The sequence below is a fragment of the Podarcis erhardii genome (genome assembly GCF_964252035.2).
Source record: "Podarcis erhardii genome assembly, chromosome: 7".
NCBI lineage: Eukaryota > Metazoa > Chordata > Lepidosauria > Squamata > Lacertidae > Podarcis > Podarcis erhardii.
The window spans coordinates 7307663-7327586 of NC_138511.1; the positions used below are offsets into that span (position 1 = coordinate 7307663).

Consider the following 19924-nt stretch of genomic DNA (forward strand, 5'->3'; position numbering starts at 1 on the left):
ACGTATGTTTGCCTTATGACAGAATGGTTAATTTCTTGTTTATTGGACTGCCTTATATTATAAGTGGGTTTTTTTTAAATATATTGTTGCTTTTCTGTTTATTTTTATTACTTTGTTTTCCATTGAAAATATTCGATGACGAGCAGGTGATAAATAAAGCAAAAATTAAATAAATCACCACCACCTAAATCAGCTTTCCCCAATAGAGAGAGAGCCTTTCTGGAAAGCTTGCTTCAAACAAGCCAGGACCACGGAAAAGCCAAGTGCTGCATGGATGCCCAGGCTGGCCACATCTGGTTTCCGATGGTTTCTAACAAGTAGGGGGGGGGGGAGACATACAGAGACAGATAATCATTTCCATTTTTGCTGCACCACGCCTGACGTGCATCCTTTCATTGTGTGCAGAAACTCACGACATCTGTAGCCTCTAAGGACAGTGGAAGGAAGACTCGAGCTCCTGGCTTTATTTTCACAAACACAAGATCAGGAGCAAAAGCACAAGGCCTTAAAAGGAAACGTGTTCCTTACCAATTCTGACTGCAGAAGCTAAACAGCAAAGTCTGAACTAGAGGGGCAGATGCAGACTGCTGCAAAGAGAGAAGAGATCAGGGAAAACGACCAGCTTACAAGGCCTTTTATCAGCAGCTAACATGTTGATTACATACATAAAGGTAAAGTTAAAGGTAAAGGGACCCCTGACCATTAGGTCCAGTTGTGGCCGACTCCGGGGTTGCAGTGCTCATTTCACTTTACTGGCCGAGGGAGCCGGCGTACAGCTTCCGGGTCATGTGGCCAGCATGACGAACCAGAGCATGACGAACAGTTTACCTTCCTGCGAGAGCGGTACCTATTTATCTACTTGCACTCTGACGTGCTTTCGAACTGCTAGGTGGGCAGGAGCAGGGACGGAGGAACGGGAGCTCACCCCATTGCGGGGATCCGAACTGCCGACCTTCCGATCAGGAAGCCCTAGGCACTGTGGTTTAACCCACAGCGCCACCCGCGTCCCTTGTAATTACATACATAGAACATGTCTAAAGAGCAAAGCGGTTTACAGCAACCTTAAAAAGAAGTATGAAGATTTAAATGCCCGCTGAGAGCCTGTCCCTGCATCCTCAGATTAAAATAAGTCTCCGGACAAGTAACTCTGTTTGCAGCCCTCATTAACCTTGTCTCTTCCTCCCCTCCTCTTCTAAGCTCCCTGTCAGGGTTTGGCAAGGAGGGAGGGGGGCTTGTGGCCAGAAGACGTGCCTTGAATGTGGATGGTGCTGTTACTACAGAAATCCACCCCACCACTGATTCCGTGCACAGAGTTGTAAAGGGAGCGAGAGGAATAGCTCCCACCCCCAAAGGGTCTCCTGCCTCAGGGTCCTTAAAGCCCAAGTCTGCTGAGCTGCTGTTCCCCTGGAGAAATCTACTCTGTGCCATGGGGAGACTCCAAAGCCTGTCTGGGGTGTGTATGCATTGTCCTGTTTGCCTTTACCCAGCTGCAAGGACAAGGAGACACAAGCGTGAAGCAGAGCCAACAAATTTCCAAAGAGGGAGATGTTAATGGGGTGCAAGCACTCCACCAATGGATGGAAACGTTTTCTGATGCCCCACAGGGAAGAAGTGCAAGCTCAAGAGGTCTTTGGTGCGGGAAACAGCCTTCCGGGCCTTGAAGCCAACCATCTCGCGTATTCCAAAACCTTAGGATTTGCAGCCTGGACCAATGGCCAATCTTGTAGCCACCTGGGCTGATTCTGCTCTCGGCTGCCTTTGCAGAGTGCGTCTTTCAGGAAGAACAGGACAAGCTATTCTAATCTGTACCCAAGAAGATAAGCTCCTGCAATTACTGGAGCTGCCCTGCTTGGCACTCACACCAGCCTGACTACAGGCTCCTTGGAAAGAGGTATTCAGTGGGGCATCTCAAAGCCTCAGCAAGGCTTGGTGGAACCCACACTTTCGCCCCCAAGCCCTGCTCATAATGCCTCATAAAGCCTGTGGTTTTGAGAGGGCAATCTGCACAATCCTTAAGGCGCTGTGCTGCTTTGAACCCTTTTGGAGCGAATGTGAACAGCCACAGAGCACTCCATATATCGCCTCTGAAATGTCCCATCCGACCCCAAACATCCTGTGCACACCAGCCCATAAACAGAGGCACAAAAGCTCACCGCATGGACACTTCTTTTCGCAAGTTGTCATCCTTATTTCAGTTTAAACCTGGCTAATTTTAGTTGGCCGCAAAGCAGATTAGAATGGCAGAACCCGAGTAAGCCAATCTTAGAGCAAAACAAGATTTGTTAAACCCTGAGCAAGAAGTGTGCCCAAGACTCTGTTGTCCCTCAAGGCAGGTGGATTCCAAGAGAGGATGATTAGTAATAATAATAACAATAATAACAATAATAATAACAACAATAATAATTTATTTATACCCCGCCCATCTGGCTGGGCTTCCCCAGCCACTCTGGGCGGCTTCCAACAAAATATTAAAATACCATAATGCATCAAACATTAAAAGCTTCCCTGAACAGGGCTGCCTTCAGATGTCTTCTAAAAGTCTGGTAGTTGTTCTTCTCTTTGACATCTGGTGGGAGGGCGTTCCACAGGGCAGGTGCCACTACCGAGAAGGCCCTCTGCCTGGTTCCCTGTAACTTGGCTTCTCGCAGTGAGGGAACCGCCAGAAGGCCCTCGGCGCTGGACCTCAGTGTCCGGGCAGAACGATGGGGGTGGAGACGCTGGACTCGGTATACAGGACCGAGGCCGTTTAGGGCTTTAAAGGTCAGCACCAACACTTTGAATTGTGCTTGGAAACGTACCGGGAGCCAATGTAGGTCTTTTAAGACCAGTCTTATGTTAGTCCTCCCCCTGCCCCAGTTGGAGCCAGTGAATTGCCTGTGAAGTTGTGAGCCTGAGCCTGTGGGTCACGTGGGGCTGGCTACTTCATGATCTCTGGCTCCAAGACGTGCCAGGAATTGCAGAAAATGATATTCAAATCCCTTTATGCCTCTGTCCTGCACATGTTTACTTGGGCATAAGTTCTAGCAAGCGCAGAGGGGTTTTGTTTCCCAGTTTAGGTGCGCATATGCAGCTTATAAAATCACACAGTCTGGCAGTTAACAATGTTACTGCGACATCTTCTCGTGATGGCATTGCTAAGACCAGCTTTGGCACTCGGCAGCTTGTGCAAAGTTAAATGATGACTCAACGTTTGCTGACTTGAGCTCATCATTGCTATTCTTTAAAGGAAAGGGAGAGAGAGACTAAAGGGGGGTGGTCAATGCTAGTCCTACTCAGAGTAAGCTCATTTAAGTTAACAGACACAGCTAAATTCAGTGGGTCTGCTCTGAGTATAATTCATTTGGATACAACCCAGAGGTCTGTTTTTTATTCTTATTAAAAAGCAGTTTCCCAACTGATGGAATTAAAATAACTGCTTTACTGATGCCCTATGATTTAAGTTATAATGCTTTGGCAAAATTTTACGGCTGCTGAGCCTAACTTAACTGGAAGGATCTCTGGTGCAGATCCTGCACCTACTTGGGCTTTAGTAACCTGCAGTATGTTTGTGGGGAAATTGCTATGCTTTTTTAAAGAGAGAGAGAGAGGGGAGGGGGAAATATTTAGCTTGCCAACTACAGGCCGTTGTTTTTATTCAAGATGGACTGCTGTGAACTTTGAGTAATGTAGCATCTGACCTCTTTTTAGAAAAAGCTGGCCTTTATAGGGCATAGCTTCCCCCAAAATAACTTAAAACTAACAATGCATAAGCCATGCGTTTGGCTTAGCTTGTTTTTGCTATTCCGTCCTGAGCTACCACAGATTTCAGATTTTTCCACCTTCAATGGATCCTTTCTGTATCCACTGATATGCCAAGGAAGTTGGATCAGGACAACGACCCGTCCAGGCCAGCATCCTGTTCTCACAGTGGCCAATCAGATGCCTCAGTGGGAAACCCAAAAACAGGTTCTGAGCACAAGAGCGACTCTTCCCTTCTGTGGTTTCCAGCAACTGCTATTCAGAAGCACTGCTGCCTCTGACTGTGGAGACAGACCATAGCGATCATGGTTAAAGGTAAAGGGACCCCTGACCATTAGGTTCAGTCGTGACCGACTCTGGGGTTGCGGCGCTCATCTCGCTTTACTGGCCGAGGGAGCCGGCGTCCAGTTTCCGGGTCATGTGGCCAGCATGACTAAGCCGCTTCTGGCGAAACCAGAGCAGCGCACGGAAACGCCGTTTACCTTCCCACCGGAGTGGTACCTATTTATCTACTTGCACTTTGATGTGCTTTCGAACTGCTAGGTTGGCAGGAGCAGGGACTGAGCAATGGGAGCTCACCCCATCACGGGGATCCGATCATGGTTAGTAGTCATCAATAGCCCTCTCCTCATGAATTTGTGCAATCCTCTTTGAAAACCATCTTGGGTTGGTGGCCATCACTGCCTCCCATTGGGGAGACTTCTATATCTTAATTCTGCACTGCATGAAGGCTGGAATATAACTTCCAACTGTTGCTCAGCCTTCGATCAGGCCGGCAGGGAGGAGACGCAGAGTTGCGTTCCAAAAGCAGCACCTCTCAGATCACCAGGCACTGAGCTCTCTCCCCTGAACAGAGGAGAGCCCAGTGCAAACAGACAGCTTGCCCTCAAACCAGCCCTGGTTGAATCCTGTGGTTGCTCTAGCTGTGGCCTCACTGCTCTGAGCAGACACCAGCATACATCTGTGTTCTGGACACCACACTGTACCAGAGCAGCAGCAGCAGCAGAGTCTCTTCCACCAAACCAGACCTTAAATTGCACCAGAAACACTTTTCTTAAAGATAAGCAAGTTGATGTTCGGCTTCTGCTCGCTCTTATAAGATTCACAGCTGAGTTTGGGAAAGATGAGGCACCTCAGACCTGAAAATGTTTGCAGAAATTCATTGTTAACCAACATTTCACATGGTCTCCCTTTCATTCCCAGAGGCGCGAGGCGCCAGGATTCTTGTTCACCTGAACAGCACTAGGTGATAAAAAAAGCCAGAAGGTGGTGAATGAGCTACCCAAGGCCTTCCTGCAAGCTGTATGGCGCTTTTGAGGTCCCAGCACGCCCCCTTTTGTGGGTTAAATGGTGCATGTGTGCGTCTCCCAATCATGGCACTGTTAATTAGATGCTGAATGGCAGTATGGTGCAGTGGTTAGAGTATCAGGCTAGGATCTGGGAGACCTGGGTTCAAATCCCCACTGAAGCTCCCTGGGTGACCTTGGGCCGGTCACTGCCTCTCAGCCCAACCTACCTCACAGGGTTGTTGTGGTGATTAACTGACAAGGGGGAGAACTACATATGCCACCTTGAGCACCTTGGATGGAAAAGGAGGGATATAAAGGCAATAGTCATAAATAATACCACTGCTTTTCCTATGCCCCTAGAATCATAGAATCATAGAGTTGGAAGAGACCACAAGGGCCATCGAGTCCAACCCCCTGCCAAGCAGGAAACACCATCAGAGCACTCCTGACATATGGTTGTCAAGCCTCTGCTTAAAGACCTCCAAAGAAGGAGACTCCACCACACTCCTTGGCAGCAAATTCCACTGTCAAACAGCTCTTACTGTCAGGAAGTTCTTCCTAATGTTTAGGTGGAATCTTCTTTCTTGTAGTTTGGAACCATTGCTCCGTGTCCGCTTCTCTGGAGCAGTAGAGAGCATTGCTTGCTCGGGATCACACACTTCTTGGCTGCACTGGTGCAGTTGGGTTACTTGCAACACTGCAGGTAAGACTGGCCTTGAGCAAAGAGCATCCCCAGCCAGGGGAAGAAGCAAGACACAGGCTGGTATCCAACAATAGTCCTACTCAGAGTAGGCAACTCGAAACCACTGAACATAAACTCAGTCACGTCCACTAACTTCAACAGGTCTAGTCTGAGTAGGACTAGCACTGGATACAACCCATTATGTCCAGTCCTACGCATGTTTACTCTGAATAAATCACAGCCATCAGTGTAGATTACTCTTCATCGGACTGCAGGGAAGGGAGGCCTCTGGCTCAGGCTGCAATCACACAATAACTTTTACATCACATTCTTTCCCTCAGAGAATTGTGAGCAGAGCTACTATTCCCAGCAACCCTTAGCAAACTACAGTGCCCAGAATTCCTTGCGGCTGCAGTGTGTGTGTGTGTGTGTGCGCGCGCGTGCCTTAAAGGTATGCAGCCTCAGTGGTAAAAAAACGCAAGAGCCCCAACTTAATCTGTTCCGGAAGTCCGTTCTTAAACCAAAACCGTTCTTAAACCAAGGCATGTTTTCCCTAATGAGGCCTCGCGCCACCAGTGCCCTTCCACCGTTCGTTCCACTGTTCTTAGACCGAGGTAAAGTTCACAAACCGGGACACTACTTCTGGTTTTGTGGAGTTTGTAAACCAAATCATTCTTAAACCGGACTGTTCTTAGACCAAGGTACCAATGTACACTAGAGCACCTCCAGGCAAGCCTCTCAAACCCGGAAGAGCAAGGCCAGTTCTTGGAGTCACACTTTTCAAACCAGACCTTTAGCAGGGGTGTAAGCCATCTTTAGAAAGCTGAGGTGTTTCATAAACAGGTTTCTTAAACAGGCCCAGGATTTCCATTTAGGCCACGAAAAAGTTGTGGGTCTGTCAGGAACATCTCTACTTGGCCCTACAGTTGATGTGTTTTCCTGACGACTGACATAAAAGCCACCTTCGCCAGAATAGATTACTAAATACGCTAACAATCTCCCAGTTGGGGGCCATAATTTTCATAGTATGGTGCTGGTGATGTCCCCCCCCCCCGGCCAAAGGCCGACCATTTAAATGGGGCACTTCCTAGCAACCAGCTCTAGAGTCTGTGACTCTCCCAAAATGCCACTTTTAGGCCATGATGCCAGCAGTGAAGGGAAAAAAATGTTCAGTGAGTGGTTTCTGAAACCGTGGAGTTTGAGAACTGGCTGGAAGTCTGACTCAATATAAAAACAGTAGTGTTTGTAGATGTGTGTGTTTTTCTTGTTTGTTTGTTTTTCTTTTTGTGTTTCGTATTTCTTTCTTGTTTGTATAGTTTTATTTTGGATTCAATGTTTGTAATTTTTGTTGTAATTTTGCATTGGGGGGAAAAACAACAACCAGTAGTGCTTAAGAGTGCTGGACTAGGCCCTGGGACCATGGGTTCAAATCCCCACTCAGCCACGAAGCTCACTGGGTGACCTTGAGCCAGTAGCTGCCTCTCAACCTGACCTACTTCACAGGGTTGTTGTGATGAGGCCAACCATGCATTCTGCCTTGAGCTTCTTGGAAGCAAGAAGGTGGTACATAAGCACTATATATATATATATATATATATGCAGGTTTTGGTGTCCTCGGGTGTCTTCCCGTGTAAAAGTTGGGGTGTCTAGGCGACGTTTCGACGAGGTCTCACTCGTCATCTTCAGGCTGGTGCTTTCGGCTTCTTGTTACTGGAACAGAGCAGGGTCTCAGTGTTTGAGTTCCTATAAATACTGTAGAGGGGGTGTGGTGTATAGCCTCCAATGTTCTGGGCAGAGAGGAAGTTCCCAGGCTAGTGTGCCTTTTCTTCTTTTGTTCCTTAATTACTTGAGAGATATCTTGAGTGATTTCTTGAGTGATATCCTGAGTACCACTTAGGTGGGTCATTAGGTGTGGATTAGTTGTTAAAGTCTTTGTGTCTTGACCTCTTGAACTTTGTGAAGAGTTTTCCTGAGAAGATGGCTGTACTGTACTTAGTTGTGCTCTGGCTTGGCTTCGTGTATAGGGGCGAGCTGTGGTTTTGTGGCTTGTGTCAGCCAGATCTGTGTAGGGATTGCAGGGGGGTGCAGCATCCGGAGGTGCCACCATGGATTGGCTACTGGATGGTGTCTGTAATTCATCTGTGGAGAGGGTCTGGGTTTGGGTCTGGTGTGGTTGATTGGTGTTGGCGTTCTGTGTGCCTCTGGATCTGTTGTCAGTTTTTGTGGGGAGGGCTAATTTCCAGATGTCTGGCAAGCGGGATGTGTCGTCACGCTTGTTCATGTTGTGAGGGTGTTTCTCTATCTCGATGGCTTCCATGATTATTCTCTTGTGGTGATGTTCCGTGTTAAAGAGCAATTTGGAATCTGCAAAATTAATTTCGTGTCCTGTTTCTTTCATGTGTTGGAAAAGAGAGGAAGTTTTTTCTTCTTTTTTGACGGCATTCTTGTGTTCTGCGATACGTGCATTTATTCGTCTGTTTGTTTGTCCAATGTACGTGGCTGGGCAGACTTTGCAGGGTATTTCATAGATCCCTTGGTTTTCCAACTGGATTTTATCCTTGGGGTTTCTGGAAAACCAAGGGATCTATGAAATACCCTGCAAAGTCTGCCCAGCCACGTACATTGGACAAACAAACAGACGAATAAATGCACGTATCGCAGAACACAAGAATGCCGTCAAAAAAGAAGAAAAAACTTCCTCTCTTTTCCAACACATGAAAGAAACAGGACACGAAATTAATTTTGCAGATTCCAAATTGCTCTTTAACACGGAACATCACCACAAGAGAATAATCATGGAAGCCATCGAGATAGAGAAACACCCTCACAACATGAACAAGCGTGACGACACATCCCGCTTGCCAGACATCTGGAAATTAGCCCTCCCCACAAAAACTGACAACAGATCCAGAGGCACACAGAACGCCAACACCAATCAACCACACCAGACCCAAACCCAGACCCTCTCCACAGATGAATTACAGACACCATCCAGTAGCCAATCCATGGTGGCACCTCCGGATGCTGCACCCCCCTGCAATCCCTACACAGATCTGGCTGACACAAGCCACAAAACCACAGCTCGCCCCTATACACGAAGCCAAGCCAGAGCACAACTAAGTACAGTACAGCCATCTTCTCAGGAAAACTCTTCACAAAGTTCAAGAGGTCAAGACACAAAGACTTTAACAACTAATCCACACCTAATGACCCACCTAAGTGGTACTCAGGATATCACTCAAGAAATCACTCAAGATATCTCTCAAGTAATTAAGGAACAAAAGAAGAAAAGGCACACTAGCCTGGGAACTTCCTCTCTGCCCAGAACATTGGAGGCTATACACCACACCCCCTCTACAGTATTTATAGGAACTCAAACACTGAGACCCTGCTCTGTTCCAGTAACAAGAAGCCGAAAGCACCAGCCTGAAGATGACGAGTGAGACCTCGTCGAAACGTCGCCTAGACACCCCAACTTTTACACGGGAAGACACCCGAGGACACCAAAACCTGCATTCCTGTACCCGTGAAAATCTACGAAAGCATATATATATATATATATATATATAGTGCGTGCATACATATATTGTGTTTATATATCACCTTGCCCTCAAAAACCATTTAAACCATGAACAGGTTAGAAATGGGAACTGAAAGCACGGCAAATGTTGAGCAAAACACACAGATGACCACACGCTGCTCAGACATTTAAATTTCCCAATATATTGCATTGGTTCATGGCATGTGGCATGAAAACTTCATCTCAAAATGGAACCATGTGCATTTGAGCCCTCCATGTTTCTAGCCCTCATGAACTGTCAACAGAGAAGCTCCTGGGGTGGCGGAAACATGGAAAAATTCAGACCACTTTTGCATGCACATATATACAGTAGATATACACACACACACACACACACACACACACACATATATATATAAAACAAAACAAATTCCTTCCAGTAGCACCTTAAAGACCAACTAAGTCAGTTCTTGGTATGAGCTTTCGTGTGCATGCACACTTCTTCAGATACACGTGTATCTGAAGAAGTGTGCATGTGTATCTGTGTATCTGAAGAAGTGTGCATGCACACGAAAGCTCATACCAAGAACTGACTTAGTTGGTCTTTAAGGTGCTACTGGAAGGAATTTGTTTTGTTTTGACTATGGCAGACCAACACGGCTACCTATCTGTAACTACACATATATATAGTTACAGATAGGTAGCCGTGTTGGTCTGCCATGGTCAAAACAAAATAAAAAAATTCCTTCCAGTAGCACCTTAAAGACCAACTGAGTTAGTTCTAGGTATGAGCTTTCGTGTGCATGCACACGAAAGCTCATACCTAGAACTAACTCAGTTGGTCTTTAAGGTGCTACTGGAAGGAATTTTTTTATTTTGTTTTTACACATATATATAATCATCAAGTTTTCTTCGAGGCCTTGACACAAGTTTGGCGAGAGCAGCAGCTTCCAAGGGGCTTGGCGTTTGTCACATTGCACAGCAGCTCCGCCAAACCGAAGGCACGCCTGTTTGCACGGCCCTCCCCCATCCCCGGGGACACCGATCTCGGAAGCTGCTGAACGCACGACGAAGGCTAAAGCATCCGTTATCCTACGCCCGTTATTTTTAACCTTATAAGCATTCCCGAGGGGAGAAGCGGGCCGGAAGGAAGGACCCCCGGCCCTCCTCGTTACAAAACAACTCCTCAGCATTGCAACAATAGGATAGCAGGAGCAGCGCCCCCTCCCCACGAGACACGCGTCAGCGCTGCACCCCCGGAGGCTACTCGGGCAAGCTTAGTAAGCGGCGCCGTGCGCGGCCGGGATCCTATGCCGAAGCGCGTCCCACCCACTGCCGCCGCCCGCCGGCCCGCTCACCTTCCCCTCCGAGTCCTGCTGCTGCTGCTGCTGCCCGTCGGCATCCCGGCCCAGCCTCTGCCGGAGCTCGCTCATCTTGCACTCCCCTTGCGGCTCCTCCACCCTCGCCTTCCGCTCCGCTTTGCACCGCGCAGTGAAGCAGCAGCAGCAGCAGCAGCAGCAGCAGCGAGCGCAGCGCGAGCCGCCCAGCGAGATGGCCGGGCCCGGGGATTGAGGCGGGGCCAAGGCTGCCGGGCCAATAGGAAGCTCCCCTGCGCTCTTCTACGCATAGATCTTTCAATTAAAAAAAAAAGTGTAGAGGGGCGACTCCATTATAGGGAGGTGCAACTTCCTGGTTTCTTCAGGCGCTATTTCGTTTCTGTCTCCCAGAGAGGAGTGCACCTTTGGGAATGAAGTCAACCCGCTGGGAAGTTACAGCGCCTGCTGTGGTTGTAGAGAGAGACATGTTTGGTTGCAGCTGGGGCAGATGTAGGCATGGGGCTGTGCTGCTGCAGATGCTCTCTGCAGTCTCCTCCCAACAGTCATTCATTCACTGGTCCCTGCTGTGGAGTGGATATACATGACCCGTCTATCTCCAGGCACTGGGGTCATCTGCAAGGGATTCCCCCATGGCGGGGTTGATGCCGCCAGCCTTCGCATCATGTTTGCAGACATCTCTGTAACACAGCGTTTGCCAGCTGGCCTGGTACCTGAAGGAAGCTCCCTGTAGAAGAAGAAGAAGAAGAAGAGTTTGGATTTGATACCCCGCTTTATCACTACCCGAAGGAGTCTCAAAGCAGCTAACATTCTCCTTTCCCTTCCTCCCTCACAACAAACACTCTGTGAGGTGAGTGGGGCTGAGATTCAGAGAAGTGTGACTGGCCCAAGGTCACCCAGCAGCTGCATGTGGAGGAGCGGGGAAGTGAACCCGGCTCACCAGATTACGAGTCCACCGCTCTTAACCACTACACCACACCAGCATGCTGGCAATGTGGGCTTGGGAGAGCATATCTTTGTTTGAGACATGTGATTCCCAAAACCTTCCTGAAACAGCATGCACTGAGGTGTTGCTTCTGGCAGGTGTCAGTTGCCCATGACTCACTTCCATAAAGCAGTGCGCTCAACACACAAGCCTCTTAGACCATCTTGGTATTGGTCATTATTCTCCCAGACGTTGCTGGACTACACCTCCCATCATCCCTGATCGCTGGCTATGCTGTCTGGGGCTGATGGGAGTTATAGTCCAGAAACATCTGGAGGGCCACAGGTTGTGCACCCCTGGGTTAGAGTGTTGGATTATGACCTGGGAGAAACCAAGGTTGGAATCCTCATGGCCATAAAACTCCCTGGGTGACCTTGCACCAGTTTGCGCCAGTTACTGTCTCTTAGTCTAGCCTACCTCACAGGGTTGTTGTGAGGATAAGATGGGAAGAAGGAGAACTATGTATGTTCCCCAGAGCTCCTGGGTGGAAAGGTGTGGTATAAATGCAACAAAATAATAACCAAACCTCAGCTGCGCTGTAATCCTGAATGTCTATGGACATTCTATGGAACGCTTCAGGAGAAGACAAGATCTACCCACCTTGGAAGAATGACAGATGAAGGTGATAGACTATATGGGACTGGCAGAAATGACCGGCAGAATCCGAGACCAGGGAAGAGAGTCGGTGGAAGAAGATTGGAAGAAATTTAAGGATTACCTTAGGAAACATTGCAAAATTAATGTTAGAATGACATTGGTTTAGAAATTAAGCGGTTTTCAGCTGAAATGGTTATGTAAAAAGAAAAGAAAGGTTAGAAATTAATTGAAAATTAAGGGAGAGGATTTTCTGAATTAATAATTAGAAATCCGGATACAGAAAGGGGAGGCATGAAGAGGTCGGGGAAGTAAGTTTAAGAAAACAAGGGACTGAAATTATACTTGTTTTTTGTTTGTGTATTGTTTGTACTATTGTTTCGTTTTTATACAATTTGTGAAACTATAATAAATATCTTTGGGGAAAAAAGGAACGCTTCAGAAGACGCACAAAGCTAACTCGGAAGCTGCCGCGCACCGTGCGACTCTTCCTATTCTGAATGCATGCTCTTGCTGCCACTTTCCTAAGCCTCCTCTAGCCCCGCCCCGCGGATACCCGGATGTGGGGGCTTCTCCGCTGCCTGCCTGCGCTGGGCTGATTGCCTTTGCAAAGGCTGCCACCAGCAGTGCACCTTCCTCCTCTCACCTGCCTTGGCAACTGGCCTCTTCGGCTGGAGCAGCCTCCCCTAACATAGAGTGTGCTTGGTCAAGCGTTCTGACAAAGTGATGATGGGTGAAACATGCATCGCACGGTAAAGAGCCAGGAGACTGCCAATGGTGGACAATAACTAATCTGGCGGCCGCTAGTAACATTAAAATTATTGTGTATTGGAGGGATTGGCATCGCTCTCCAATGAGAGAACAGCTAAGAGGGGTCAGGAAGCATGTTTTGCTGAGTAGTATTTGATATTAAAAAAATTAGTTGCATTCCCACCACATATGCAGAAACGAGCCTCACTCCCCACATTTTCTTAAGCAGTAAGGGGGGGGGGCATGGACTTCATTGCTTGGTAAAGTCTCTCGAGAGTCCAGTGCAATCTCAAAACAATTTTGAGAGGGGGCTCCTGGATCCTGGTTTGATACAGGCTTTAAGGAAAGCTTCGTCCAGAGACCATTCCAGAGTGTCTCATCAGTGGTTCTTTGTAGGTCCGCTTTACAAATCGTTGTGAAAAATAATTTAATGTGATGGGGAAAAGTGGAGGAATCCAGTTTTTCCCTACACCCCCACCCAGGCTTTCACATCTCTATGCATAAATATATTTTTAAAATTTATTTCATAATATTTATACACTGCTTGATTGTTTCCTTTTTTCTTTAAACCCCCCAAAGTGGTTTCCAATATGTGAATAAAATCGCAGCAAGTCAACACGCGCATAGACCCCTCTGTCGGCTAGGCATCCTGCGCCGAGGCACGGACAAGCCTGGGCAAAGCGCGCAGGGAAACTGGAGCTCCCACCTCCTTCTCCTCCTCCTCCCTCTAATTGGCCGATTAAGGGAGGACGGACCAACTCCTGTGAAATGCGATTGGCTCCTCCGCTTAACGACGTCACGGCGGATCTCCCGCTCAAAAGCGCTTGCTGGCGGGAGAACTCTTGGGGGCGTTGCACAGGCGGCGCATGCGCACCAAGAGCTCCTTTCGCGCCCGCCTTCCGTTTGCAGGGATGCTCGGGATTGGCCTACGGCGGAAGAGCGGCACGCGGGGGGCGGGGCCAAGCTCGGGGGGGCGGAGCATGGCGCGTGTGGGGTATAAAAGCGGCCGTCCGGGACCCGCCGGCGCCAAACTGCGTTCGCCTTCCTTTGCGCTCGCTTCTTTGCCTCTCCGTCTCCTTCCGCCGCCGGCGAGATGTTCGAGGCTCGGCTCATCCAGGGCTCCGTCCTGAAGAAGGTGCTGGAGGCCCTCAAGGACCTCATCACCGAGGCCTGCTGGGACCTGGGCTCGGGCGGCATCAGCCTGCAGAGCATGGACTCCTCGCACGTCTCCCTGGTGCAGCTCACGCTCCGCTCCGAGGGCTTCGACACCTACCGCTGCGACCGGAACATCGCCATGGGGGTCAACCTCACCAGGTGAAGAGGGGCGGCCGGGGAAGAGAAGCGCCGCGCCTGTCAGGCGACCGGCCGGCCGGCCCTCCCTCCCTCCCTTCACGAGGAGGATGGCGGCGAAAAAGGCGGGAGTTTCCCTCACACAGGGGTTGGGGAGGCTTAGGCCGCGGCGCTCCAGCCCCGCGCGCCAAATCCTCTCAGGGCGGCGGCGTCGCCGGTCGCGTGACGTGTAATAGAAGCGTCCCGCCATTCTGGACATTGGCGGGAAAAGCGCGCGGGAGGGGGAGGGGTCTGCCTCTGTTAAAAGGGCGGGGGGGAGAGCCGTTTGGCGCGCGCGCTGGAATCTCGGGGCCGATTGGCTGGTTCCGTCCTCAAGGTCTTTCCCTGATTGGTTGGTGCGGCCTGTCGTGGGGCGTGGCTTGTTTCCCCTCTCTAGTTAATACAGGCGGGCGTATCCTGCTGCTGCTCCTCGAAAAGAGATTTGGCGGGACCTCGTGGTCCTTGAATGGTCGCGAAGGAGGCCGGCCTCTTCATTGCCGGCAATGAGGCTCGTGGCCCCTTAACATTTGGCTGGCGCGTTTGCCAAACTTTTTTTCTCCTGCCCCTGAGTAGCAAACACCCCCCCCCCATTGGCAGCACCTAAGCGGGCAAATACAGTGGTACCTCAGGTTACATACGCTTCAGGTTACAGACTCTGCTAACCCAGAAATAGTGCTTCAGGTTAAGAACTTTGCTTCAAAATGAGAACAGAAATCGTGCTGCAGTGGCAGCAGGAGGCCCCATTAGCTAAAGTGGTGCTTCAGGTTAAGAACGGACCTCCGGAATGAATTAAGTACTTAACCCGAGGTACCACTGTATTCAAGTAGGTTTGCATCTGCCTCGTTGGTGTTACCTGTTTTACAATGTGGATGAAACAAAAATCCGGCACCAAAGGCGTTTGCTATTGATTCATATACATATACAGTAATGTATACATATACACGCTCTTGACTGGGACGTCCTTGCCTGATATTCGCACAAATCTGAAAACAACCATCTCATAGTGGTGTAATGCTCCTTGCTGGTGTTTTGGCGTGAGCAGTCATTCCCTTCATTCCCCTTTGTAAGATCTTCATATGCTTCCAGTGGTGATGCTTTCTTAAGATAAGAATATGTCCTTTTTTTTTCTTTCCTAGTATGTCCAAAATACTGAAGTGCGCAGGTAATGATGATGTCATCACCCTGAGAGCAGAAGACAGTGCAGACACACTGGTTTTGGTGTTTGAGACACCAAGTAAGTAACTGAAACTTCACGGGTGCAAAATAGCTAAGTTTTGATCTGGAGGTATTATTTATTTAGGGCACTTGCCCAAATCAGACAGCTCTTGAGTTGACTTATTGCTCAGGCTAATGGGAAATTGTGATGTTTCTCTTTGCTTCTGAACATTTGCAGAGAGTGCCTCTGTCAGTCTGCAGCCATGCAGAGAGAGAGATGAGAGACATTAACAAATTTGACTTGCAGAATTGCTTCCTTTCTTCCTGAGACAATGTAATAAGCTGCAAAGTGCCCCACGGGAAAATGAAGCAAGCTCTTCACAGCCATCCCTGTCCCAGTGTCCATGCATGCAGAATGATCCACAGAAACTTGTGCAAGTGGCTGCTGCAAATATGTTTTGTTTTAAACTTCTAATTCTGGAGCTGGCCAATAAGATGTAACTTCAGCTTCCTAACAAGGATGGCTACTTGATGATTATCTGAGCAGATCAGTTGCCACTGCCATAAAATTCTTGACTACATGAACTACCTAAGCTACTTTAGGATCACAGGTGAAGTGATTATAATTTCTTGAAAAAGTAGATTCTTGGCGCGCGCACACACACACACACACACACACACACACAACTTGTTGGAATTGTCACCGCTATAGAAGCACCAGAAGCGAAATCAACATGAATTCTGCTAGTAACACTATAGAAGGAGCCTTGTGGTCTTGTCATTGGGTTTAACGTCATAATGTCTCTCCTTGGAAAGAAGGTTTTAAAATATTATGGGAAAGGTTGGCCAGTAAGCACTTCCTGCTATTTAAGCTGAGGAGATCTCTTAAGTTAAGTGTCATAATTAGATACTTGACTAATACTCCCATTTTCCCCATAGATCAGGAGAAGGTGTCTGACTATGAAATGAAATTAATGGACTTGGACGTAGAACAGCTTGGAATTCCAGTAAGTGCACTTTGGATTCAAATTTATTGTAATTAACTGAGCTTAAATATAAGCTTGTGCTGTAAAAATAGTTAACAAAACTATTCCTTGCTTACAGAACTTCATTGTCTTCCTATTTAAGCAAGCATTTGTTGGATTATAGTATTTCCATCTTCATGAATAATTTCCATCTGATTACATAAGAAATTGTTAAACTGAATTGAAGGAGACTTGCAAGGAGGATTGAAGCAAGTGATTATTATTTTTTCATAGGAAGGCACATTTTTATTGCTCGTCTGATCTTAATGAATAACCGAACTATATTTATGTTTTCCTTTAGTGAATATTTTGGTTTGAATTGCTCCTGCAAACATTGTGAAAATGCTGCTCAAAGTAAGGCTCTGTGTTGCTCTTTCAGGAACAAGAGTACAGCTGTGTGGTGAAAATGCCTTCTGGTGAATTTGCTCGCATCTGCAGAGATCTTAGCCACATTGGAGATGCTGTTGTAATCTCCTGTGCAAAAGATGGTGTTAAATTTTCTGCTACTGGAGAGCTAGGAAGTGGAAATATAAAACTGTCACAAACCAGTGATGTGGATAAAGAGGAAGAAGCTGTAAGTTGGTGAAGTTTTAACTGCAGGTTGTAGAGATGTTAATTGTCCTTTCCTATCTCTTCTCTCCCCTCCATAAACTTGCAGAACAGTTTGCCTACCTTGCTTGTGATAAAGCTGTTTCTAATGCAGTTGTTAAGCTTGTTGGACTTCGAAAACAGTGTGCTATAGAATATTTAATTCAAATTTAATTTGTTGTAGGTTACAATAGAGATGAATGAGGCAGTCCAGCTGACTTTTGCTTTGAGATACTTGAACTTCTTCACCAAAGCCACACCATTGTCTTCTACAGTTACCCTCAGTATGTCTGCAGGTGTCCCACTAGGTAAGTTTCATTCATCTCTGCAAACTAACTTGGTTTTAACTTTGGTTTCAATTTAAATCTAACTTTTGTTCATTTGTCTCCTGCAGTTGTTGAATATAAGATAGCAGACATGGGACATTTGAAATATTATTTGGCTCCAAAGATTGAAGATCAAGAAGAATCTTAAGAATTTGGTGGAAAGAATCATGCTTTTGTGAAAGAAGAACCTCTGCTGGAAGCCTGTTCACCATTCCGTCTTGGTGCATGGAATTGTCATATATGCACTTAGGTCCAATTGTAGATATCTCTGTGTAAATACTTTTTTCACTTGTTTTGAAAATTCCTCTCTCTCCCTCCCCCTATCTTTTATACCTTGTTTTTATAGCTAACCCTTTACTCCAGAAACGGAGTACAGTATTTAAAAAGACAAGGAGCTTCTGTGGCAATCTTCACAGTAAGGCTGCTGTTCGATTTCTAAAAGTAATAATGATTAGAGAAATTGGGTTTTAATTATTTGTCTTGAAGCAGGAGTCCTTGGAGCTGAAAACTTGTCAATAAAGAATATTCAGTTTGTTAACTTGGCGTCTGCCTGGCTTTGAACAGAGAGAGGGAGAGAGTTTAAGGAGGCTTAAAGCTGTGTCTGGTTGCATGTTGTGGGGCAGGGGGGTGGGTTGCCCAAGATCTGGTCCTGGGAAGCAGTGCCATTTTAATTTGTTACACGTCCAGAGGTGCTGTGCTGTACATGCCAGGGCATTATGGAAAATGTGTGATAGGTGGCTACTCAAAACTGAGCAGTTTCCGCCAGTGCAGGCAGTGATGACAGCCCGTTCCTATCTAGCAGGTGAAGTCTTACCTACATACTTGGAAGTTTTGGGGTCAGTGTATGAATGTTAGGTGCCTGTTTGTTTTTTTAATGGTTCTATTGTTTGAAGGCTAAGTGTGGTAGCTGGATCACTGATTTTGTCCCCATTTCCATGTTTAGAAAGCAAGTTAACGCCACAGTGATGAAACGTAGCCTACTTTGTCCTGGAGCCCAAACTAGAGCTACAGTATGGCAATATTTTATCCAGAAAATTCCAGCATGCTGCCACTTCACTATAGCCTGCCAGTAGCATTTCCACAAATTTCAGATGTATGTGTAAGCCATGCTCCAGAATGGTTTCAAGACAACTTATTGCTTGTCTTTCTGAACTTTTGAATGTGCCTTGTTAATTGATACCTGTACCTTAAACATTCCCTTAACGCTTAAAAAAAAAAAATTACCGTTCTATCACTTTTCTTTCGAAGAGCTCATGGTGGTGTTCATGGTTCTTTCCCTCCTCTCCATGTTATTCTTACAACCCTCTGAGGGGCAGCAAATGGCCCAAGATCAACCCGCTGAGTTTTATGCTGAGTGGGGATTTGAACCTAAGTCTTGCAGTTCCTAGTCCAGCACTGCCCACATCTCTTATCTGTCCTTCACCATAATGTTGCAGGGTGGGTGACAGCAGCAAAACAACTACTGCTTGAAATAAAACCAACTATATTCGACAATCCTCAGGTTTAACTCACAATGCTGAAAATAATTTGCTTTAAATGGACCACAACCTCATACTCAAAGCTGTGGGATGGATAGCCAACAGCAGAGGGCTAGATGTGTTGCTGTGCAGTGGGTGTTAAGTGGACTTTGTGAACTTAACCACGGGCCTCAAGTTGAAAAATCTCGAAGTTCATCAGCTATGGCTGCTACAGGGAATATGGGAACTTTCTGGTAGCTGTCCAGTGTCTTAAAAAACCTTGGGAAAGGAGAGCCCTCCTGGAGCAATTTGTTTCACTTGAAGTCAATTTGTTTCACAGAAGTCCCACTGAGTTAAAGGATGCACCTGAACCGCAGGCATTGGTTTGTAACGTTTGTATTTGAAGAACATAAGAAGAGCCGGCTGGATCAGGCCAGTGGTTCACCTGGTCCAGTATCCTGTTCTCACAGTGGCCAGCCCGCAAGCAGGATGTGAACATGAGCCCCTCCTGCGGCTTCTGGCAACTGAAACTATTCCTTCAAACGAGGTAGAGCAATAGCCATCATGACTACTAGCCCTCCATGCATTTGTCTTTTAAAGCCCTTCAAGTTGGTGGCTATCGCTCCCTTCTGGAGGACAGTATTTCATAGTTTTTAACTGCTCCATAAATCAGTCCTATATGCCCTGTAGGGGATTATTTATTGGTCTTTTAAAAATAACCTTATGATGCGGCAGTGTGCTGAGCTGCAGAGACCGCTGATAAATTACAGAATCAGAATTGTGGAGTTGGAAGAGAATTTCATGGGGGAATTTTCAAAAAGCCTCAGTAAAATCAAGATATACTCTACATCTGCTGCATCCCCCCGATCCCCCAAGCTCATAACTCAAAGAAAAGAAATGAAGAGCCTTTGTTTTTTGAATTGGGTTCAGCGGCTGAATTTTAAACAAAAAAGCAAATTGAATCATTTACTTATTATCAACCCTTCACCTTTGAGCCCTCAAGAGTGGCTGGGGAAGCCTAGCCAGATAGGCGGGGTATTAATAATAAATTATTATTACAGTGCAATACGTTATCAAAAGCATCCATAAATACGGAATAATACAGTTACATCATTACAGGCTATTCTGTTTTAGTGTTCTGTTGGAATCCGC

General features: G+C 47.1%; 2 protein-coding genes across 2 annotated transcripts in view; one reads left to right on the top strand and one right to left on the bottom strand.

Annotated features, from left to right (window-relative positions):
- The window catches only part of CDS2 (CDP-diacylglycerol synthase 2), a 48683-nt gene extending 37878 nt beyond the window's left edge, over positions 1-10805 (bottom strand). Inside the window, exon 1 of the mRNA XM_081868488.1 lies at positions 10588-10805. Within this exon, the coding sequence (XP_081724614.1) occupies positions 10588-10662 (75 nt within the window). The 5' untranslated portion in view covers positions 10663-10805. The remainder of the gene's footprint in view (positions 1-10587) is intronic.
- A 3113-nt stretch (positions 10806-13918) lies between these two features.
- Positions 13919-17853, top strand: PCNA (proliferating cell nuclear antigen). Its single transcript, XM_081871558.1, has 6 exons — positions 13919-14206; positions 15358-15455; positions 16316-16383; positions 16781-16975; positions 17174-17297; positions 17384-17853. The coding sequence occupies exons 1-6, from the start codon at positions 13986-13988 to the stop codon at positions 17461-17463; spliced, it is 786 nt and encodes a 261-aa protein (XP_081727684.1). The 5' UTR covers positions 13919-13985; the 3' UTR covers positions 17464-17853.
- The last annotated feature ends 2071 nt before the right edge of the window (positions 17854-19924 follow it).